Raw genomic sequence first — 24,943 nt, 5'->3', positions numbered from 1 at the left:
CTCCCAGACATCTTGTCTTTGCTTTCTAAGCAGAATGCACATGCTGTTATATGAACTGTGTTCCTCTGCAGAACAGACCTTTGATTTAAAGGGTGGCTTTTTTTTTTTTTTTTTTAATGAAGTGCTTGTTTTCTGGTTCTTGTAGGTTATCCGGGCTGTGTGACCGTGGTCTTGGTATTTTCTTTCCTGACGTTTCGCCAGCAGCTGTGGCCGGCATCTTCAGAGGAGTAACTCTGAAGGACAGTGTCTCTCAGTGTCAAGTGTGTAGGAAGAGCAATATATAGTCAGAAAGGGGTTGGGTTATATTACTCTTCCTACACACTTGACACTGAGAGACCCTGTCCTTTAGTGTTACTCCTCTGAAGATGCCTGCCACAGCTGCTGGCGAAACGTCAGGAAAGAAAATACCAAGACCACGGTCACACAGCCCGGATAACCTACAAGAACCAATGAACTCTGACTGTGAAAGCCTTCGACAATATTTTGCTTGCTTTCTCTTTGCCTGTGAGGGGGGAAAGTGGCAGCTGACATGTAAACCATGCTGTTTGTGTGGGTGAAAACACTTCTGTTCATGCAAGGATTGGGTCCTTGGATTTCCTCCCAGCGGCAATACCCTGCACTACCCTCCCACTGAGGGTCCCCAGAAGTGGCTGGGGGGGGGTTTTTCAAGGGATGCAGTCAGAAGGAGGTGGGTAAGCCCTGTTGTGCAAGCAGAGGTCCACTCACTGGCCTTCGTAGAACCCATTCCATGCCGTTCTAAGGATATGTGCCAGGCAGAACTTCACCAGTTTTTGAATTAGACGGAGTGGTGTCCTGCTGTTCAAGCGGTCTTCCCCTTTATAGCGTTAAAAATGTATTACTGGATAGTAGTTGGGTAGCAGAGTTGGCAAAGGGAAACCACCTCCTCGGATTATGACAAAGTATAAAATCCCTGTTCCTTTTCTTCCAAACGCAAGCATGGTGTAGTGGTTTGGAGCGGTGGAGTCTGATCTGGAGAACCGGGTTGTGATTCCCCACTCCTCCACATGAGCGGCGGAGGCTAATCTGGTGAACTGGATTTGTTTGCCCACTCCTACGCACAAAGCCAGCTGGGTGGCCTTGGGCTAGTCACACTCTCTCAGCCTGACCTACCTCACAGAGTGTCTGTTGTGGAGAGGACAAGGGAAGGTGATTGTAAGCCGGTTTGATTCTTCCTTAAGTGGTGGAGAAAAACCAGCTCTTCTTCTTCTTCTTCAAATGAATACTAGGGGAGAAAAGAGAGCGAAATACCAGGAATTTTTCAGTAGGATAGTTGGTATGCTCAGGGTTTTAGGGTTGACCTTACAAATAGCTTTCAGCTAACGACAACTGTCCATGAACATACTGCTCCCAAGAGGAGAATGAAGTATATGGGATCTTATGCAATTTTCATAAGGAGGTTATGCTCCGAAACCATGCATCCTGCTCATATTGATCTGCGGTATTGCCAGTTTCCTTCCTGGGGCACTGTGCTCCTCACGTGAGTTGGCTGTTAGCCTGAGGGGATTTCGTTGGGTACAGATAACTTTTATCAGCTCATGCTTCTGGTCATTTTGTATGAGCAGCATTATATATGACGTGGGACCTTGTATGATGCTGCAGATCGGTGTCGGAGCAGAGAGTGTTTACAGTCATGGGCGCATGCATAGTAACCCGGAGGTATCTAGAAAGAAAAAGGGGTAAGATTTGCATGTACTCAGAACTGAAACAGTTTTTCTGCATGCACTGTTTAAAAATAGATAAAAGTGAATAAAAGAGGTCTGACAGGTGTTTTTTTTTTTTTTAATTGTTGATGGAGTGAGTTTGTGAAGGCTAGAAAGTTGATCACTGAGCGCTCTGGGGGTGGCATGATACCCTCCTCAATGCTCACATCTAGTGGCCCATTTACACAAACATTTTGGAGAGTCGGTCTGCTGTAGTAGTTATAGGATAGAGCCATCTATGCGAGTGACTATCAGCGCAGGCCCTGGCAGCGATTTCCACAAGTTAACTTGTGGGTTGTATGAAGGATTGCTTTTCTTTTTCCCTCCCCCTCCTGAATCTACGGTCCATTGGTTTCATTGGGTGGGCCAGTTTCTAGTACTTTGTGAGAGGGAGAAAAAGTTCTTGCTCCATGTTCCCTGGGCTATGGATAATTTTTTATAAATCTCTTATCTTTGAGCAGCCTGAATAGCCCAGTCTAGCCCGAGCTAGGCAGAGCTTAGAAGCTAAGCAGGTTTGGCCGTAGTTAGTACTTGGATGGGAGACCACCAAGGAAGTCCACCTCTGTTCATCTCTTGCCTTGAAAACCCCATGGGATTTCCATGAGTTGCAACTGGACAGATCTTAATTATTACATTATCTTGTCCTTCCATTGTCATCATTTCCCCCCCGAAACTGAAGAGCCCCTGAAATCTCTAGCCTCTCCTTGTAGAGAAGATGTTTCAAGCCTTGATCATTTTGGTTACCTTTTATCCTCTACCTTTTCCAGCTCTACCCCTTTGGAGATGGGCTAGAGAGCCAGTGTGGTATAGTGGTTAAGAGCGGTGGTTTGGAGCAGTGGTTTGAAGCAGTGGACTTTGATCTGGAGAATCGGGTTTGATTCCCCACTCCTCCACATGAGCGGCGGAGGCTAATCTGGTGAACTGGATTTGTTTCCCCATTCCTACACATGAAGCCATCTGGGTGACCTTGGGCTAGTCACAGCTCTCTCAGCCCCACCTACCTCTCAGGGTGTCTGTTGTGGGGAGGAGAAGGGAAGGTGATTGTAAGCCAATTTGATTCTTCCTTAAGTGGTAGAGAAAGTCGGCATATAAAAACCAACTCTTCTTCATCATCATCCTCTGCTTTTTCCATCCCTACCATACCCCTTTGGAGATGGGCTAACCAGAACTGTATACTATATTCCCAGGTCATCTTCAGAATAGATCTGTACCAAGAGTATGACAGTGTTGGCTATTTCACTTCCATTTCCTTTCCCCAGTTACATCACTGCCGCACTCTGAATTACCATTTTCATTGAGCTTTTCGCTATGACGTCAAGATCTCCTTCCGCATCCCTGGTATCTCCAGTTGGTTAGGGTTAGGAAGAATATTTGCCCAAAGACCTTGGAGAGTGGCTGCCTGCTGGCATGGTTAATATACTGGACTAGATGAGCTAATGGTCAGTATAAGGCGATTTTATTTTATTTTATTTTAATTTTTTTGTGGATAAATCTGGGTGATGACAGAATTCTAGATCACCCTCCCAAACCCTGCTTGGCAACTAACACTTTCTGAACTGAACAAGGGTGGAAATGTCAGCTGCATTGGTTCTTGGGCTTGTTAGCTTCCTTGTATTCAATGTGAACTCCAACAGCGGAGTGTCTCCTTGCAGGGGGCTAGTAATTGGGGCAAAAAGCCAGGCTGCGTTTTGAGCCATGGGTTTAAGGTAGCTTATGGCAAGGTTATTTTTCATTCAAATGTCGGGCTGTAATTCTTAACCCAAGATATGAGCTTGGCTGTTGGTTGATGTGTGTGTGTGTGTGGGGGGGGTAACTCTCTTTTGGACTAAGCTGTGGGAGCACAACTTTCTCATTTATTGCAAATGTTAGTATAAATATTTGTGCTTTGTGCACATGAAAGGCATTTGCTTTACCTGATGTTTACAGCAAACCAGACTGGAATGAAAGCACCATAGTGTTTTGCTGTGGCTTTCCACTTTCAGTGCAGTGACTATTTGAACTAAGTGTATATCCCTTTATTTTCCCATTCAGCTCCATCTTCTCTCTGAGTGTGTGCTTTCTTAGGTACTTCATTGCCCGTGCCTTATAGTGCCAGCCTTGCAAGACAGAAAGCTATAGGATTTGGTGGTTGACCCAGCAAGCAAGCTGTGGTGTTGCACTGGGGTTCTATAGTACCCCAAAGATTACACTGGTGCAGGTAGCCACATTTCTCTGTTGACCCAGTAAAACAACCCCCTGTGGCCCTTAAAAGCTAACAGATATTTTGTGGCATGAAGTAAGGGAGACCTCTTCATGCCACAAAATATTGGCTAGCTTTTAAGTAGAATGTTGCATGTTCATGTGCGTGTACAAGAGGGAAAGCAATTTACCAAGGGAGGGGAGGGCAAAGACCAAGCAGTGGAACTGGGGTGGTGGTTAGCTTAGTGGTAAAACAGCTGCCTCTCACACAGCTCGAACTTCAATCCCTGATATCTCCATTGAAAAGAATAATGTCGAAAGTGTGGAAGCCCTCTTCCAGAGGTCCTAGAGAGGAGAGCCAGCATGGTGTAGTGGTTAGGAGTTTGATTCCCCACTCCTCCACGTGTGTGGTGGACTCTAATCTGCTGAACCGGGTTGGTTTCTCCACTCCTACACATGAAGGCAGCTGGGTGACCTTGGGCTAGTCACAGTTCTCTTAGAGCTCTCTCAGCCTCACCTGTCTCACAAGGTGTCTGTTGTGGGGAGAGGAAGGGAAGGAGATTGTAAGCCGGTTTGACTCTCCTTAAAAGGTAGAGAAAATTGGCATATAAAAACCAACATTTCTTCTTCCTTCTCTTCTTCCTCTTCCTCTTCTTTCTCTTTCTTCTTGACAGTACCGACCTTGATAGATTAATAGTTTGATTCTTTGAGGAAAGCAGCTTTGTGTGTAAGTGCCTGTGCCCTGTTACTATGCAGACCTCAAATAAATACAAGACCTATACAGTCGCAGTTAGTAGCCCTTGATGCTAAATTAGCATAGCAAGACGGAATACCTGAAGTGGGATAAATTCCAGAGGGGTTGCCATATTAGTATTTACTGTATTTATTTTTTAGCAATAACAGTCTTGTGGCACCTTAACACCATTTTTATTCTAGCACACATAGGATCTTTTAAGCCTTGGTTCACCCACCAAACATTATCAACCATCACTAATTGGACTGCTATCAAACTTTCTCTGAAGTCAGGAGTGGCGCTATTCCAGTGGTACTTTTACCTCTTCCATTTAATTTGTTAGCGGCAGGAGCAATTGCCTTTAAAAGCTGCCATTTGCTTCTTAATTATCCGTGGATAATAATTCATTACAATTGTTGATGTCCATTTAATTCTTTCACAGTAAGTATTAACTGTTTTGGATTAGCACTTAGGGGACATACACCAAACCTAACAATGACTTTAAATGGGTAGGCGAGGGAAGCTGCTGGTGCTCTCTTTGATCTTCTTCTGTTTTTCTTCTCCTGCAGGCCAATGAATGGAATAAGAATGATGACCGCCTCTTGCAAGCCGTGGAGAATGGTGATGCGGAGAAAGTGGCATCGTTGCTGGGTAAAAAGGGAGCCAGCGCCACCAAACTCGACAGCGAGGGCAAGACAGCGTAAGTTGCTAATCTGAAAGAGCAAATGAAGTCTTGTAATTTTTGTTCAGGATGGCTGCCAGAAGCAGCTGCTACATTGATTTCCTTTTTTTGCATGCACTTGTATTTCTCCCATTCACTTTCAGCGCTCTGCTTCCTTTTTGTTCTTTTTCAAAAGCCCCTTTACAATAAATTCAGAGTTTAGCACCTCACGCTATTGGATAACTCATACCCTGGTCGCACCGGGACTCTTCAGCTTCATGCTGTGCCTGATCTGTTTCCAAGCAATTTTTTTTCATTATTTAAAAGTGTGCCTTAGAGCTGTCTCCTGTCTTGTATCAGGCAGAGATGCATTTTTCTGCAGAAGTCAGAACTTTCTTCAAACAGCCACGCAGAACCTGTTTCACAATGGGGGTTTGGAAAGGCTTTTTTTCTTTCAGACTTGGTATAACCCTTCACACACACCCACGCACACATCCATGAGACACATCCATGAGACACCATAAACACTGAAAGCACATATGACCTGAAGTGTGAATAAGCCTCTATGCTGGCGCAGATCTGCTGAAAGATTGTGTGCAGTACTGGTTGAAGGTACAGTTCAGGATTTATCTTTCAGTCGCAACAGGGAAATTGTGGACTGGGCTTTGGGTCAGCTTTTTAGGCAATTTGTACAAAACAAGCAATTGCACGTGGCATATATGAGTGACTTTGCGGCGAAGAGGACCCCTTTGGCTCCATTATCCATCCCGTCAGCCATATTGGCTTACCGCTCGTCCCGCTGGCCGCGTCAGTGTGCATGGAAGGGAGGCTTGTGAAGCCTCTTAGCTGCTCTGGCGGGAGCGATGTCCGTCGTCGTCCCCCCCCGAAGAGAGGAGGGAGTGGAGGGTATGGACTCATGTTTTCCTTTGAGTTGAGGTTGCTTCTATGGAGCGACTTTGGCTGCTGTCTTCCCGTGAGAAGGCAGGAGGGAAACTGAAGAGCGGGCGATCCCGGGGCGGGAAACTGAAGTGAAAATTGATCCTACCTACCCTGACCACTGGAAGGGAACCACCAGTCTCCCCAGATGCCCTCCTTACCTCAGAGTAGAAGGAACCCACATGGTAAGTAATCAGGGGTCCACTTTCACCATTTAGATGCAGGAGTAACAAGGCGGAATCTTCCTTTTCCAATGAGAGTTTACATAATGAGCAGATTTTCTGTCTGTCATGGATGTAGTGTTAACTGTTACCCCACAAACATGTGAACATGGGGAATTAGCTTGTGTGTTTGTGCAGGGCACAGCAAACCGGGATCTTTTACCTGAAGAGGTGGCCATGAGTAACAAAGTCTTCAATAGGAAAAGGATAACAGAGATATGATTTAAAAGTAATACAGAATTTATTAAGGGATTTGGTACAATAGTGGGGAGAACTTATCCTAGGCAACTACTAGCAGTGCTAAACCAAGGCACAAACACATTCCTTATGTCATTTATGACAATTAATTCAGCAACAACTAACAAACATTCAGCAGAGCTCTTCCAATTTTGGAGCAGGAGTTAAACTTTGAGCTAAAGGTGTGGAAAATAGGGAATCGTGATTTGGAAAATAGGTGGGAATTAGGGTTGCCAACCTCCAGGTAATAGCTGGAGATCTCCTGCTATTACGACAAATCTCCAGTCGATAGAGATCAATTCACCTGGAGAAAATGGCTGCTTTGGTAATTGGACTGTATGGCATTGAAGTCCCTCCTCTCCCTAGACCCTGCCCTCCTCAGTTGGGAGAGACCTGTTACTAAAGATTTTCCCCCCTGGATGTAATACATGCATATGTTACAGTAGGTACCACTCTTTAGAAGAGGCATCCCTTCTTCTCTCATACAAAAGGAAATGCCACTTAAAAAACATACGTAATTTTTGAGTTTTTAAAAAATCTGCTGCCTGGGCACCTTTTCTTTACTCTTAGCAGGTTTTTAGTGTATTATTTAATCAACCCAACCTTGCTCCTGTAATTTTGCACTTTAAACTTTTACTGTGTGAATCTAGACCTTACAGAGTTTTCTGCACTGCTAAATTTTCAGTTTGAGTTCTGATGGCTACATAACAGAGCCTTCTATAGGTTTTCTGCCATACTATGTTTTTTTTAAAAAAAAAAATCAGTAAGACATTTTAGCCTATCTCTTAAAGGCCTGGAGAAAATCATTTTACAGAACAATTGAAAAATAGCCTGCTATCCTACGAGAAAATAAAAGGCTTTTTGAACTGCAGACAGACTATGATGGAGTACGCTGTATTTGGAGTACGGAGCTGTTGGGGCAGTTCATTGCTGAAAAGCACAATCTTCAGGCTCTTGTTTATGGCCTCATGCTCTCTGCTTTCTCGCTTGGTCGAGTTTTGTTTTGCTCCGTCCATTCAGTTTCTGTTCAGATGAGGAATTTTGTTTTTGAATGAAGGTGTTGACTCACAGTGACCTGAAACCTCATGCCAAATATTCAGATTGCTTCATGAGCTTCCCACACCTTGATAACAGCATTAAATAATGCTTACTTCAAGGAGTGGGTGTCTAGGATAACAAAAACATCTAACATTTTAGGTTCCCATGTCTCCAGTGGGTATCTAGTGATGGAGAAAGACCTACAGAGAAGAATCATACACACACATCCTCTACTTTGAGGTTGCTGAAGGACCTTATACCCAGCTGGTAACACTTGGCCCAAAATAATGTTGGATTCACCCAGCCAGGATTCAGTCGTGGTTCATGCAGCTTCAGGCTGCAGGTATAAGATGCCTTTTTTTTTTTTAAATAGTCCCCCTTTTAAGAAGGCCCTCTTTGCAGGCAAAAAGCATCAGGGCAAAAGGTTGTGACTTTGCCATGTCCCTGATGTTCTGGCTTTCTGCTCACAGGGAGGTTTTTTTCCTACATAGTGGAACGCCCCACGTTCTCAAGTAGCAGTGTTTGTCTTTCCACCTCACTAGCTTAATTCTGTGGTTCTGACCTTAGCCACAGGCATCACAGGCTTTCTTTTTTGGGGGAAAATGGCGACTTTCTTGAAACCAATGTGCTTGTGGATGGCCCTACTAACTGGTGTTTTGGGTTTAGTTTCTCTCCAGCTCACGGACTCCATATACAGGGTACTAGGGTGCCTAAGGCCCTGACCTGGATGGCCCGGGCTAGCCTGATCTCATCAGATCTCAGAAGCTAAGCAGGGTCGGCCCTGGTTGGTATTTGGATGGGAGACCACCAAGGAATACCAGGTTGCTGTGCAGAGGAAGGCACTGGCAAACCACCTCTGTTAGTCTCTTGCCATGAAAACCCCAAAAAAGGGGTCGCCATAAATCGGCTGCGACTTGACGGCACTTTACACACACACACACAGGGTGTTCAAGAGTAATATGTGAGGCTAGCTGTGAATCATGCTATGGAGCAGCAGTAGATGTGTCTGTGCTTAGCTGTAAGCAAAGGTAAATGTCCCCTGTGCAAATGTCCCCATGGGGTGACGTCACATCCCGACGTTTACTAGGCAGACTTTTTTTTACTGGGTGGTTTGCCAGTGCCTTCCCCAGCCATCTTCCCTTTACCCCCAGAGCAAGCTGGGTACTCATTTTACCGACCTCGAAAGGATGGAAGGCTGAGTCGACCTCGAGCCGGGTACCTGAAACGGACTTCCATCGGGATCAAACTCAGGTCGTGAGCAGAGCTGTGGACTGCAGTACTGCAGCTTCCCACTCTGCACCACGGGGCTCTTGTGCTTAGCTGTAGACTTCCTTAAAGCCTGTAGTGTATAGTCTCATTTTATGACAGCAATGGATGAGTTATTTATTGATCCTGTAACTGACTCCCTTCATGGTGCTCCTGTTTACAGAAATAGACCGGAGGTGACACACTAACAAAGAGGGAGCCACAAATGATGTTATGTAACTTCATTGCCTCGCGGGGTCAAACATTCAGGGTTTGAAAAATGCAGCATTGCTGCTCTTCCTAAGAGCTTTTCCTGATGATAAAAAATGGATTATATGCTTTGTGATGCAGTCGTTCTAATCTAGCCCTGTTATCTCCCCCTCCTCACTAAATACACTATTCTGGGATGTTAAGTCCATCCTCTTCCTTTATGGCTGATATATGTCATTTTAAATTTTCACTATAAGAAGATTGTGGGGGGGGGGGATGCCATGTGTGAGATGGCTTCATTTCATTGGAGCAGTGGACTCTGATCTGGAGAACTGGGTTTGATTCCCCACTTCTCCACATGAGCGGAGGAGGCTAATCTGGTGAACCGGGTTGGTTTCCCCACTCCTAATCATGAAGCCAGCTGGGTGACCTTGAGCAAGTTACAGCTCTCTTAGAGCTCTGTCAGCTCCACCTACCTCACAGGGTGTCTGTTGTGGGGAAGGGAAGGGGATTGTAAGCCGGTTTGAGTCTCCCTTAAGTGGAAGAGAAAGTCAGCATATAAAAACCAACTCTTCTTCTTCTTCATTTGTTACTCTTGGGCCTGAGACTACCATATTTAGAAAAAATCAGGGTAGGGACTAGGGTTGCCAGGTCCCTCTTTGCCACCGGCAGGAGGTTTTTGGGGCGAAGCCTAAGAAGCTTGGGGAGGGGAGGGACTTCAATGCCATAGAAATGCCAAAGTGGCCATTTTCTCCAGGGGAACTGATCTCTAGCAGCTGGAGATCAGTTGTAATAGCAGGAGATCTCCAGCTACTACCTGGAGGCTTGGATTCAGCACAGTCAAGGTACAAAATTACAAAATTATTATTAGTGATTAGGACAAATTACGACAAGTGCTATACAACAAATACTCATCCTACTACTATAATACATAAGATTCACTTGATGTCAACCATTCAGGTGTACAATTATTCTTTGTGTTATAGATGCAAATATGCAATTTATCTTTATAGTATGGTTGAAAAAGTCCAATTCAAGTAGGATATCTAATGATTGGTATAATCCAAAAAGAATGAGCTTGGGGACGGCCGTTTCAGGATGTTTTCTTCAGCCCCATGTTCAATCCTGTATTCAAATATACAATGTAAATATTGCTAATAAATCCTATCACCAAAGTATACTATTTACATAAAATTTCATACTCACAAATCCCATTATAAAATCCAAAGTCTGGTAATTTGTCATTAATCGTTGATCCAATACTATTTCAAGTCAGGTTCATAGTTCCTCAAGGGATACAATTCAGTGTGATTTTTAGTTACATTCTAAACCTTCCGTTCATAATCATGAACAGGTGTTAGCCGGTGTCTAACTTAATTGGATCAACGATTAATGACAAATTACCAGACTTTGGATTTTATAATGGGATTTGTGAGTAGTCAGAAAGTGGTTGGGTTATATTACTCTTCCTACACACTTGACACTGAGAGACACTGTCCTTCAGTGTGACTCCTCTGAAGATGCCTGCCACAGATGCTGTCGAAACGTCAGGAAAGAAAATACCAAGACCACGGTCACACAGCCCGGATAACCTACAAGAACCGATGAACTCTGACCATGAAAGCCTTCGACAATATTTTGGCCTTTCAGTCCCTTCTTGTTTCTGCCTTCAAAAAATAAGGCCAGTGACTGAAAAGGAAAGGTCCTTTTTAGTGGCTGCCCCTTGGCTTTGCAGTATCCCCGGTCTGCACTTGGTACCATCCTTGAACATATTTTGGTACTAGTCGAAGGTTGTGTTGTTTTTTTAAAGTTCAACTGGCTTTAGGTAGTTTTGGTGCTTGCTGTTCCAGTCGAATAGTAATTTGGGTTGTTACTGGGGTTTGTTTTTCTCCTCTGGTTTTAAAGATGTTGTTACAGTTGGTTATTTTTAGTTGACGCTGGTTGTTTGTGGGATTGTTTCATTTGTGTTTTTGCTATTGTTGGCTTGTGAATCACCTTGTGCACCATGCAGCATATAAATATCTGAACTAAAAATAAACCTAGCAACTGCAACCTGTGCCAGAGATGTCTGAGCCTTTATACCTCTCGTTGGGTGACTGTTGCTATAGTTTGACTGAATCCAATACCTAACCCATGAAAGGTTGTTGCTTACATTTTCTTTGCCTCCTTCCCTCTTTTTCATTTCCAGCTTAGACTATTTGATGGGCAACTTCAGGATATAAAGGCCATAAAGACCTAGATGTTGGTTAAATGAAGGATACCTGGTGGCTGCTTTGTATTAAGACAACGTTGAATTTCTTCTCTCATTACAACTTTACATTAGAAGTTCATGTTCTTTTCCAACTTAAGCTATCTTGATTTAAGATGGCTTATTAGCCCACCTTTCTGTTGAACAAAATAAGTCTTCAAGGCAACTAAAAATGAATGAACAGAAAAATTAAACCCATCAGTTAAAAAAAAGAAAAAAAGAGCACAGCAATATAAAAACAAAACAGTGACCAAAAATTAAATTACTTTAAAATAATCCGAAGCAACAGTCAACATCAATAAAGAAGATTCAATATTAATAATCTTCTTTATTGATGTTGACAATATAATATTGATTTGGAAACATGGGAAAACTTATGGAAGAAAGAATTTAAATTTACAATAACCAATGAAGTTAGAGAGAACTTGTATAAAATGTTTTATAGATGGTATATAACTCCCGTTATGATAAGCAAAATGAAAAAAGGAGATATGGATTTATGCTGGAAATGTGGAAAGGAAAGAGGAACTTTTATGCATGCATGGTGGATATGCAAAAGTTTTTGGAAAAAAGTAATAAGAGAAACTAATAATTTGATTAATATGAGAGTAAAAAGAAATCCTGCATTTTGTTTATTGGGGATTCCTCAAGAAAAAATGGATAGAAATGATAGGGTCATCTGTCAATATAGTTTTGCTTCTGCAAGAATTATAATAGCCAAAGTTTGGAAGCAAGTAAATAAACCTTCAATTAGTGACTGGAGAGAGAAATTATGGATGTATATGAGGATGGCCAAATTAACAGAATTCCTACATGGAAAAGATATGGAAGAATTTAAAAAAACATGGGCGAAGGCCGTCACATATTGGGATAAACTGGCAAAAATGGATTTTACTATTTTAGTTAATGAGTTATAGAAATAAGTTTTACTTTTTTTTATCTTACTGTCAATAGTGTAATTAAACTGTTTAGGCACTTCTCCTGAAGTCTGGTGATGGGTCACTTTTTATGGTGGGTGGTGGGTCAAAAGGGTATTTCGAATTTTGTAATTTTGATTGTATTAAGCAGATTATATAATTGATACTCTTTTGTATTTTCTTTTTATTACTGTATTTGTTTGTTTTGTTTTATGTGTTACGTTATAAAAATAAAAAAATAAAAAAAATCAATAAAGAAGATTCATAGATATAATGTCTACTAATCAAACAGTGCATAAGGGATAAAACCACCAGTAGCTTCAGATTTCAGCAGTTTCTAGTATGGAAGGGGTGTTGCGAACTTCCTGGAATATGCTCTTGATTTAAACTAGGGGCCACCACTGTAAATGCCTTGTTCTGCATGGCAAGCAACTTAATCATCCTCAGTCAAGGGGCACACAACAGCTCTAATCAAAGGAGTGTTGTCATTTTTTTATATAGATTGCCCCTGTAATGCATCTTTGTGTTTTGTACTCTCTTCCATACAGTGAAGTGTAGAATCCATGTAAGATTTGACAAGCCGGTTAAGAGCTCTTTGTAAGAGTAGAAAATTAAAACTCCTCTCTGTCATTCTACCTGTTTTCTTTTTGAAAGAAATAGTGAATAGTGAGGAGGAAACTAACTAAATGTTGTCTGTGTTTTGTTTGTACTTTTTAGTATATTACTCACTTTCGTAGCCCATCGAGAAATGATCAGATTGGAGCTATGCCTCAGTTGAGTTCATGGGACCACGCTTAAGAAAAAAGGAGCAGCCTTCCCAATGCAACAACAACAAAGCCTTTATTGGCATAAAAAAATAAGGTGTACAAAAGCAAATACATAAAACCATACTGTACAAGGATCTCCATCGTTTTTACAATAAAATCAATTTAAGTGGGTTACATAATTTTACAGTACTAGGACCTTCCCAATGCATGCTTTGCCATAGCCTCTATTGTGGAGTGCATTGTGGGAGAGAGGTGCACTTTGGCTATTGTGCAGACAAATTGGGGAAAAGAGATAGTTGTTTCTGGCTCTCCACCCTTTGCTTAATTAGACGAGGAATAGACAGTAAGACTGCTGATATCATAGTGCCCTTGTACAAATCTATGATGAAACCTCACTTGGAATACTGTGTACAGTTCTGGTCACCACAACTCAAAAAGGATATTACCGAGCTTGAGAAGGTGCAGAAAAGAGCAACCAAAATGATTAGGGGACTAGAGCAACTGCCCTGTGAGGAGCAGTTAAAACACTTAGGGCTGTTTAGATTGGAAAGAAGGCGGTTCAAGGGGAGACATGATAGAGGTCTACAAAATTGTGCATGGTTTGGAGAGAGTGGACAGGGAGAAGCTTTTCTCCCTCTCATAATACTAGAACGCGGGGTCATCTGCTGAAGCTGGAGGGTGAGAGATTCAAAACTGATAAAAGGAAGTATTTCTTCGCGCAACGCATAGTTAAATGGTGGAACTCCCTGCCCCAGGATGTGGCTGCCAACTTGGAAGGCTTTAAGAGGGGAGTGGACATGTTCATGGAGGAGAGGGGTATTCTAGTTAAAATGAATACTGGTCATGATGCATACCTATTCTCTCCAGGATCAGAGGAGCATGCCTATTATCTTGGGTGCGGTGGAACACAGGCAGGATGGTGCTGCCGCAGGGGTCTTGTTTGGGGGCTTCCTAGAGGCACCTGGTTGGCCACTGTGTGAAGAGACTGCTGGACTTCTTGGGCCCTGGTCTGATCCAGCAGGGCCTTTCTTATGTTCTTATGACCTTTTCCGACCAGGGTTTTAAAGCTGCTGTCCTAACTAAAAGGTCTAGTCACACAACAGCACCATCTACTGGGTATCTTGGCAAATGCCACTTCAGATCTGGTTTAGGAACCAGAATATTTTACTGCTGCCGCTGGGCAAAGCCAGCTAGGAATACACAAACCTTGTTAGTACTTGGGTTCTTTGTTGTGTGTTGAAAAAAAACCCACTGTCTTTGCCCCTCCCCCATCAGTTTCGCAGGTCAGTTCAAGAGGCAAAATGTAGGTTTGGAAGGTTAATGAGAGCTTCCTAAACTGTTTGAAAATGCTGTCATTCACACAAATATAGTGTGTTTTTAGTAGAAAAGGGCAAGAGTCCAGTAGCACCTTAAAGACTAACAAAAATATTTTCTGGCAGGGTATGAGCTTTCGTGAGCCACAGCTCACTTCTGGTATCTGAAGAAGTGAGCTGTGGCTCACGAAAGCTCATACCCTGCCAGAAAATATTTTTGTTAGTCTTTAAGGTGCTACTGGACTCTTGCTCTTTTCTACTACTGCAGACAGACTAACACGGCTACCCACTGTGAATAGTGTGTTTTTGTTACCCTCCGATATATGGAAAGACTCAGGCTAGGTCTGTTCTCGGTAACAAACCAGTGGAATTATGGCATCTACCCTATAAAAATATTTACAACATCCCTCTCCATATAGCTCTTTACTTTAGTTCTAATAAGCATCGTCAATCTGCGAACTAGTAATAAAGCTCTGCTCAGAGTAGACCTGTTATATCTTACTTTTATTAGAATGGAATCGGCCATTTATGCTTCTGCCCCACCCTAGCATACTCTTTTGTAGCTTTGGATTCTTTCTTTGATAGATCCAAATATGCAGGCATTTCCTTGCTGTCTTAAAAAGGTAAAGGCCCCCCGTGCAAGCACCGGGTCATTCCTGACCCATGGGGTGACGTCACATCCCGACGTTTCCTAGGCAGACTTTGTTTTACGGGGTGGTTTTTCCAGTGCCTTCCCCAGTCATCTTCCGTTTACCCCCAGCAAGCTGGGTACTCATTTTACCGACCTCGGAAGGCTGAGTCAACTTTAAGCCGGCTACCTGTCTTAACTTGCTGTCTTAACTACAAGTTTTTTCTCCACCCTGACCTACCTGCAATTAACATGCCAAGGGTGAATTTTATTTATTTACTTCCTTAATTTCTCACCAGTGCGGACCCAAAGAAGCGTACATCTTCCTCCTCATTTTATTCTCACAACAACCCCTGTGTGGTAGGTTAGACTGACATTGTAAATACTGGCCCACTGTCACCCACAAGCTTCTGTGGCAGAGTGGGGATTTGAACCTGGATCTCCCAGAGCCCAGTCTGACACCGTAATTGCCGCATGCCAGAAAAGGATATTCTGGAAGTGAATTCAAACAAGCATTTATACTGCTTGATCTCTTAACATTTGATGTCACTTAAGTGAATGTGCTAGCAGGCTCCAGTTATGCAAAGAGTCATTTTTAAACTGGAGTTTTCTCTCTCAATAATCTGTGGTTGCTCGTTCACATGTGCAAGTCAGTGGACGTGCATGTCTGGATTGGCCCTAAGAAACATCTTGGGTATTGCATCTGCTGAAATGACTGGGGCAGTGTTACTTGGTTATGAACTGAATTGCAACGAGAATGGGGTATGGCTTTGTTCAACCAGAAACCGCTAGATGCAAGGAGTCCCGTTTGGAACAAGGGCAAAAAAGAGTGATAACTTTTCTCCCAAACTCGACTTAAACCCTGTGGAAATATAAAAGAAGCACTATCCCATTGGAGCAGAAGCTGTTAGCTCTAGGGTTGCCAACCTAGGGTTGCCAACCAGGTACTAGCTGGAGATCTCCTGCTATTACAACTGATCTCCAGGTGGTAGAGATCAGTTCACCTGGAGAAAAAGGCCGCTTTGGCAATTGGACTCTATGGCAATGAAGTCCCTCCCTTCCTCAAACCCCACCCTCCTCAGGCTCCGCCCCAAAAACCTTCTGGTTGTGAAGAGGGACCTGGCAACCCTAGTTAGCTCTGCAGCTGAAGGTGTCATAGCTTGGTAATTAACCAGTTAGAAGTGTAATTAGAAAAAAAAACACCTAGAAACCTCAGAGTAGCTAAATAAAGCTACTTATCCTTTCCCCATCTTGTCACCTCTTCTCCCGTATCTTGGTACACTATTGGATGGCTTAGCTGTAGCCATGGCTGCTTAGAGCTTCTGGATTCTCTAATAACTTCACTGTCAAGAGGCCCCCACCGAGCGGTATCCTTACTTCCACAGTCTCGTTTGTTTGTGTGAAAAGGTATTTGTCCTTCGGGAAGACTTAAATCTCTGAGCCCTTGGCAAGCCAGTCGTACTTCTCTTAAAGTCAGGGACTGAACATACACTCCAAGAAAAAGAGAGGGACAGAAATAGTTTGCTTTCACTCAAAATAAGCCTCTAGATAGCAGGCGGGAGCTTAGCGTATACTTCAAACAATGCCTTTGCAAAGAAGAAAAACCGGTTCTGCACCCAGAATTAAATGGGCACCGTGATTGCGGCTTGTAATTGTGATTTTTTGCCCTGGGATCAGTAGTGAATGTTGTACCTGGATGTTCCTGTTGAGGCCTTTTCAGACACACGGTACAGTCCTATGCATGTTAACTCCAGAAGTAAGTCCCTTTCTGTTCGATTATTTATTTTATTCCCCCTTAAGCATGCATGGGATTAAAGCTATAGTGTAATACAGCTGTTGGTTGCTGTGATTCAGAGTACCAATTGCCAGCAGAAGAAGAAGAGTTGGTTTTTATATGCCGACTTTCTCTACCACTTAAGCGAGACTCAAATCGGCCTACAATCACCTTCCCTTCCCCTCCCCACAACAGACACCCTGTGAGGTAGGTGGGGCTGAGAGAGCTCTAACAGAGCTGTAACTTGCCCAAGGTCACCCAGCTGGCTTTGTGTGTAGGAGTGGGGAAACAAATCCAGTTCACCCGATTAGCCTCCGCCTCTCATGTGGAGGAGTGGGGAATCAAACCGGTTGGTTCTCCAGAGCACAGTCCACCGCTCCAAACCACTGCTTTTAACCACTACACCATGCAGTCCACATTGTGCGAGAAGCACAACTCGGAATGATCACTGGTCGCCCAAATAGGCGTAACAGGAGCAGCCCAGGCAAGACAGCTATATTTGCACCCCAACAGAGCCCGCTTTGCCATGCAGAGCAGATTACCAGCTGGGTATTCCTTGGGGACATCTATATCACTGATTAGTACTAGTTCTGTATCAAAGTGTTGACACAATTAAATGGGCATATAAACTATAAAAGGTAAAGGTCCCCTGTGCAAGCACCGGGTCATTCCTGACCCATGAGGTGACGTCACATCCCGACGTTTCCTAGGCAGACTTTGTTTATGGGGTGGCTTGCCAATGCCGTCCCCAGTCATCTTCCCTTTACCCCCAGCAAGCTGGGTCTTCATTTTACCGACCTTGGAAGGATGGAAGGCTGAGTCAACCTTGAGCCGTCTACCTGAAACCGACTTCTCTCGGAATCGAACTCAGGTCGTGAGCAGAGCTTTTGACTGCAGTACTGCAGCTTAACACTTTGCGCCACGGGGCCCTTTATATAAACTATGCTGGGAATAAATTCCTTTGATTAAGAATACGCTTATGTGATTCTTTTTAAAAAAATTGTATCTCCCTCAAAAAGGGGGGGAAACAGTAAATGAATGGTTATTGCATAGACTGCTCAATAGTATCACTGTGTTCACCTGTATTGACAACACTATCAGAATAGCTTTTCAACACCGGGTAACAAATGCTCTTAAAATTCAGCACAATCTTGATGATATCTGAGAACCAGGGACCTTTGAATTTTGCTCGTAATTCTGTCCCCCCCAAGCAGCAAGAGGAGTTGTGCAAGTTAGCTTCGCTGATGTCACAGGTATTGTCTAGTAGTTGCTCGGGATGCTGGGGCAGCCACATTCTGCCCAGCAGTTCCTATTGGGATTTTATATATGGTTAATATGGCAGAGTTTGCCCAGTCATGGAAGCGTGATATTGAGTGCAATAAAATCAATCTTCCCAAGAAGTAAATTGCAAAAAAGTAGAACTTACATTTATTCAAGTTTAGTCTGTTAACATTCTTGTTGCAGTTGATAAAAGATAGAAAGCCTCATCTAAGGAACACATTTCCCTATACAAGTGGCTAACTAATCCAGCGTCACGTGAGTGCTAGTATGATTGCATTGGTTTTTACAGGAGAGATCTGTAGAAACGTCTGCCTCCTTGCAGACCATGTGCAAAAAAAGACAGACAAAAAATGGCTACTGAGAAAGAAGGAGGAGGAGTTAGAGGGCAGTCCCAGGTTCAAGTCAAAGAGGAACATCCCATTTAAGAGATAACAAATACAAACTTAGAGTAAATTAGCGCGCGCGCCCCAGTCTCAAGGCATGCTGAGTCGCTCTCACTCCAAAAGTTCCTAGAGAAAAAGAGGTGCTAGTTCTGTTTTGTAGACTCATGTACATCCAAAGAGTGATTTGTTGCACTGCAAAACTACTCAGAGATGGATCTGACCTGTCCTCTGCTGTGTCCCCCTTCTCCAGGGACATGTGCATTGTTGACTGATGCCACATCCCCCTAGGTAGCAACATATACAGTGGTGGAGGCCATTCTGTGTAGTTTGTAGGATTTCTCCCACTTTCGTTCGCTTTTTTCAGTCTGTCTCTAAATGAAAATTAAACCATTACACTGAAGTGTGTTACACTTGGCGCCGTTTTTTTAATGCAAACAACGAGATTAGCCGTAAAGTTTAATGCCGTCATCTGAGCCAAGTTGTTGCTCTGGAAGTGTTTTAATTATTGCAAATACAGTCGAAGTACAAACTCCCCAGAAGTGTGGCCCATATGTTTGTATCTCTGAAGTATCTCTTTCTTTGTTTTTGTAAACATCTTTGAGTTAATGGGTTTCATTTTGTTTTAATGTTTACATCACACTGTCTCCCAAGTTAGGAACTGGATTCTGGACGGTGTGGTCTATTCTGTGCCCAACCATTTTGAAGGATTTAGGAAACACTTCTTGGAAACAAAATATTTATAAATTTGGTTCACTGGTGCCTTGGTCAACAGTTTTAGTTCTTAGTTATGTATAAATTTATTTGTCATTCAAGGCACATTCTTTCACTGGGCTCTAATCCATTTTCTTGAGTCACTTGCCTTTTTTTAACACTTCTATTTAAAATACTTTGTACTCATTTCTTATGGTGGAGATAAGTGTTTAGGACCCAGGCTACTATTTGGAAGTATTCTACTCTAAGAACTGTTTCACAAAGCACTTTTGGACAAAACCGACATTCAGGATGGAATTGCGCATTGTTTTCAATATGAGGTGCATCTGAAAACCAATACCCGTCTCAAGTCCTTCCTGTACCTCTCCGGTACCATTAGGGTTGCCAACCTCCAAGTACTAGCTGGTGATCTACTATTACAACTGATCTCCAGTCGATAGAGATCAGTTCACCTGGAGAAAATGGCCGCTTTGGGCATAGAAGTGCCTCCCCTCCCCTCACCAAACCCTGTATCCTTAGGCTCTGCCCCAAAAACCTCCCACAGGTGGCAAAGAGGGACCTGGCAACCCTAGGTACCATGTTGAACCATTTCTTATAGCATCTCATGTCCTCACTCTGTTTCCTTGTCAATGATGGTTTCTGGACACAGGAAGGTGATTCTGCATGTTGTAAGGAAAGGGGAAACAGTTATTCCTTTTGACCTGTAAGCATCTCCTTTGGAGTATTCACTTCCTTTCTGTGCAGGGTAGGACCAGTTTTTCTGTCCACGTACTTGCTATATTTCTGTAAAGGTTTGCTGTCATGCACAGGTACATCTCATTCTGCAGATAGGGTTGCCAACCACCAGGTACTAGCTGGAGATCTGCTATTACAGCTGATCTCCAGCCGATAGAGATCAGCTCACCTGGAGAAAAAATGGCCACTTTGGCAGTTGGACTCTATGGCATTGAAGTCCCTCTCCTCCCCGAACCTCTCCTCAGGCGCTGCCCCAGAAACCTCCTGCCAGTGGCGAAGAGAGACCTGGCAACCCTCCTGCCCTCTAGCGTGATCTTACATGGTGGCCATAGATAACATTCCAATTCTGTTTCAGCCCCACCCACCCAAAATATGAGGCTGCCTTCTGATCCCTCATGCAGGATTGTTGTGCTATTAAGATTGTGTCTGTAAATGCTCAGTACTCTATATAAATGCTTACTGTTTTGATTTTTTTTTAAGCTTTTACATCTTTTCCAACTGTATGATTTCTTGGAACAATAAGTGCCTCACCAGAGGCCTGCTGAGAAGGGACTGGCAGCAGCAGTATAATAAAAACCTTTAGAATGGCAATATAAATGATAATGATTAAACATTACTTAATCACAAAATTGCTTTTCAGTACAGAGTAGGAAATGGTATGGTTAGTTATAATGTCTACTTTCTGAATGCATTTATACTCTTGCCTGGATAACAGTGAAAAACAAAAGTTACAATGTGGTCTGCTCAATCAATCTGTTAAGATGATGTGTTTATGTTGTTTTTCTTGTTTTATCATCAGACGGATACCCCTTCTATTTTTACCTATCCCTCTTTTCTTCCTGTATCCCTATTATAAAATAAATAAAGTATTTAAAAAAATAAAAAACAAGCCATGGCCATAGAATAGCCATACAATAACCAGTTAAAAAAATATCCATGAAAACGCTGTCAGGCTAGAAGTAACCCTATAACCCCTTTGTTTAAAAGTTTGCATAAAAGGAAAGGTTTTCTACCTTGTTCCTACGAGAGAGGAAGGTGGCCACCAATTGAACCTGAAGGGGAAGAGTGTTCTAAAGGTGAGGTGCCACCACTGGAAATACCTTGTCTTTAGCCTCCTCCCTCCTTACCTTTGCAGCTGGGGGCGCAGAGAGCATGGCATGGGAAGCACATCATAACTGTCAGGCCAGACAATACAGGAGGAGGCATTTCACAGTAATCCCTGCTGGACTGGAAATATGCACCTGCCAATAAACCTGATGAGTCAATTTATCTCTTTCAGTTTCCACCTGGCTGCCACAAAAGGGCACGGAGAATGCCTTCGGGTTATGATAACTCATGGTGTGGATCTGACCACCCAGGATGGAGCAGGTACTCCAATCATCTTTTCATTTTCTTCTGTTCTTCGTGGACTTTTTTTTTTTTTACAGTCAGCATGATTTATTATTTTTTTCTTTGCTTAGCTTCTTTGTTACTGTATGGAAGAGCCTTATTTCAAGTTGCGTAATTAATCTGTTTTGCCTAGTGCTTTTTCGGGTTAACAGTGGCTATCTAGTATCTCAGGCTGTGGAAATGGATGGGTCTGAACCTGGGATTTTCTGCACGCCAAGCCTGCTTTCTCCAACAATTCTGTGCTGTCTTCACAGGTAGCCAGAACATACCTGGTGATCTCAGTGGCTATCGGCATATAAAACTGTGATCATCTATTAAAAACTTTGCAGTTTTTCTACTGTCTCCGTGTCAGTCCATGTGCTACAGAACAGCTAAAGCTTGAGTCAAGCTTGACCATAATCAAAGCCCAAAACAAATCTTCCACACAGTCCAATGAGTTGGACCTGTGCTTTATTTATTGTTAAGAAAGAGTGAAGTATTTGCACACTCCTTATTGGTAAGCACGCTTACCAACGGACAAAGCAACCTCTTCACCTCTGGAGGTGCCCATTTTTTCTTAGAGCACACAACAGTGCTTATACTAAGTACAATTTTGCATTTCATAATTCAAACAGCACCTGAGATTGCTGCTTATTTGTTTAGGGCACAGCGCTTTACATCTTGCGGCCAAGAACAGCCACTCCGACTGCGTTAAGAGACTCCTCCAGGTGAAGTATACCTTTTGTTTTCCTTTCTAGCACTTCCGCTCTTCCGGTGTTTGCTAGCATTCTTTTATGTTCTCCTTTTAAAGGACTGCTTGATTCCCCTCAGCGCTGCGGTGGAATCCTTAATATTTAGTGACTTTCTTTGTGGCTAGGGAAATGAGAATGTCTTTAAACTTGTGTTGTCCTTCATGCCCTTTCTTGAACTTTTAATGTAATGAAAGCAGGCAATACATCAGTACATCAGTGTCCTTGTAATTAAGATCCAGTGGCTGATCATAAAATGTGCTGATATACATTGTGTACTCATAATGTACATGCTCAGTGTCATAATGTCTGACGGGGGATTGACTTGGTGTGAAGCTAACCCGTAATGAGAGCAGCAGTTGCCAAACTAAACCCTGTGTTTATTGTGGAAAGCATTTTAAAATATGCTGGCTAAAAACAGCTGTTCTCTGATATGTAATGACATTCGGCAGCATGTTTTAAATGAAGAATCTTCCTGTATAAATGTGTATACTTGAGTTTCTCTCATTAATTTCCCCATGGGACTTTTTTTTGGTTGCTGTTCCTCATGGTAACTGCTTTATGGTTAATTTATAAATTATCTAACTGTCCTCATTAAAATATCGTTCATACTTAGTTGCTTGTGCCCCTGTTTTATGGTATGCACTTGAACTTTGACAGGGCAGGAGCAAACTTCCCTGGCTTGAACATCAAGTTTGCAAAACAAGACGTGTCTTGGTTGAAGAACCTCTGTTTTTAGTCTTGTCCCGAGCTTCTACAAAACTTTAGGTGTCCAGCCTGTGGTTTAGAGACTGAAAAGTCTGTTGATAACTCCACAGAAGTAGTTCCTCCATAAGTGCGCCCTACTTTGAATGGTTTTGTTTCTACTTTTTCTCTCTCTGAGTGGTCTTGTTTGAATCTATCCCACAGGCTAAATGTTCACCAGAGAGCACAGACAGCTCTGGGAAAACAGCTTTACACTACGCAGGTAATGTCTTTCTCTCACCTCAGTCATCACTGTTAAAACATTTTGACTGCAGTAAAGCTCTATATAGTTGCTAAGATCATTTCGTATCATATTGTCTGGACTATCATGCGTCCCCCAAGCCTGCAGCTAGCAACCTATGTGGAATGCCACCTCTGGCATTGAATTTTGATAAGTTTCTTGCTGGCAATTTTGTTGCCAAGTGTTTTGGAATCCTAGGCCTTTTATGCATGGCTGTTTCCTTCACGGTCACCACCACCACCCAACTAATCCAGGGCATTGTTGATTATCCATGCATTTTCCAACCTTCAGAGGTTGCCTCACTCTCCCCGCGTGTTTCCGCATGCTTTCCCCGCATTTTCTGGATGCTGGTTAAAAAATGTGTGGGGAGAGCAAGGCAACCTCTGAAGGTCAGGAAATGCATGCATAATCAAAACAAAATTCAGAAGTAGTCGGGGGGGGGGGTGACCATGAAGGGAAACAGAACTTACACTCGTAAGGATGACTGGAATAACTACAGATTCCCCTGAAGAAGCCCCTTGGGTAAAACCCACAGGGAATTTTTATTCTGAGTAATAAAAAATATTTTTACCTATTTTGCACCATTGGCCTTGGCCTTATTTATAATTTTCTTCATGAGGCGAAACAGCCATGCATAAAAGGCCCTAGATGCTGCAGAACAGTAGCTGCCTTTATGGACTGTAAAGCATCTTGTGCAAGGAAGTCACCACTACATGAAGCCTAATCTTAAATGTCATAGACAGAAGATATTACAGAAGGGTCTTCTAATTTTAAACCCTTTTCATTTTTTCCCTTAAAGCTGCATGTGGCTGCCTTCAAATTGCTCAACTCCTGTGTGAACACAAGTGTCCAATTAATGTCAAAGATGTGGTATGTAACCATTTTTGAATGGATAACATCTTACTCTCACTGTCTTAAGCTGTTACAATAATGATCATTGAGCTTCGCTTAAAATAAAATAAGCAGTTTGTACATTCGTTGGACAAGTTTCTGCCTTCTCTTCTGCCTGTCTCCCAGTTAATACACGCAACATTTGAAAGGGATATCCTTGTAAACCCCTGCTTGATTTGAGCAAGAGAGCCAGTGACAACCTTATGTAGTCTGTGTAGTCTGAGTTGAATGCCCCTTGGCTTTATGGGATTTTGGTTCCTGATTACCCTTTCGTTCAATGATCAAGAGTTATGTGTTGTGGAGCTTTTAAAATTATAGGTTTGAATTCAAACTAAATTAAGAGGGAGGGGCTGTGGCTCAGTGGCAGAGCATCTGCTTGGCATGCAGAAGGTCCCAGGTTCAATCCTCGGCATCTCCAGTTAAAGGGACTAGGCAAGTAGGTGATGTGAAAGACCCCTGCCTGAGACCGCTGCGGGTCTGTGTAGACCACTGGTTCCCAACCGGGGGTCCGTGGACCCCCAGGGGTCCGCAAGAACTAAATTAAGGTCCGCGAAACAAAGTTATAAACCCATAATAAATTTATATTTTCAATTAAAAGTTCTCTATTATTAAAAAATATATTCAAATATTATTCTAAGTTTAATGTTTAACTAACAGTTATGATTAAAGTTTATTTTCAAAATCTCGGAATTTTTATTTTGAACCTTGGGGTCCCTGCACCGAACAAAAAAAGTCCTAGTGGTCCCTGGTCAAAAAAAGGTTGGGAACCACTGGTGTAGACAATACTGACTTTGATGGACCAAGGGTTTGATTCAGTATAAGGCAGCTTCATGTGTTCATGTGTTCAAGAGTATCAGTAGTAGTATAGGCATGCGTCTTAGATCCATTTATCAGTGGTGCCTGCTTTTACTGTGAAATAATGCATGTAGATTTATGCGTTTCACAGGGTGGCTAGTTGTGATGTGCATTCTGCTGGACAGTAGGCTTTGGTGTATCCAGTGTAGAAGGTTGCA

The 24,943-nt window shown here is 42.8% G+C and overlaps 1 protein-coding gene across 3 annotated transcripts in view; it reads left to right on the top strand.

Annotated features, from left to right (window-relative positions):
- The window catches only part of RAI14 (retinoic acid induced 14), a 99,744-nt gene that overhangs the window by 54,769 nt on the left and 20,032 nt on the right, over positions 1–24,943 (top strand). For all 3 annotated transcript variants that reach the window (XM_056848582.1, XM_056848581.1, XM_056848580.1), the window contains exons 2-6: positions 5,202–5,332; positions 21,217–21,305; positions 21,969–22,033; positions 22,964–23,021; positions 23,839–23,909. In XM_056848582.1, the coding sequence (XP_056704560.1) occupies positions 5,202–5,332; positions 21,217–21,305; positions 21,969–22,033; positions 22,964–23,021; positions 23,839–23,909 (414 nt within the window). The remainder of the gene's footprint in view (positions 1–5,201; positions 5,333–21,216; positions 21,306–21,968; positions 22,034–22,963; positions 23,022–23,838; positions 23,910–24,943) is intronic.

The sequence above is a fragment of the Euleptes europaea genome, chromosome 4 (genome assembly GCF_029931775.1).
Source record: "Euleptes europaea isolate rEulEur1 chromosome 4, rEulEur1.hap1, whole genome shotgun sequence".
NCBI lineage: Eukaryota > Metazoa > Chordata > Lepidosauria > Squamata > Sphaerodactylidae > Euleptes > Euleptes europaea.
The sequence above is the reverse complement of the archived record's forward strand: the minus strand, read 5'-3'. Positions and strand labels throughout refer to the sequence as shown.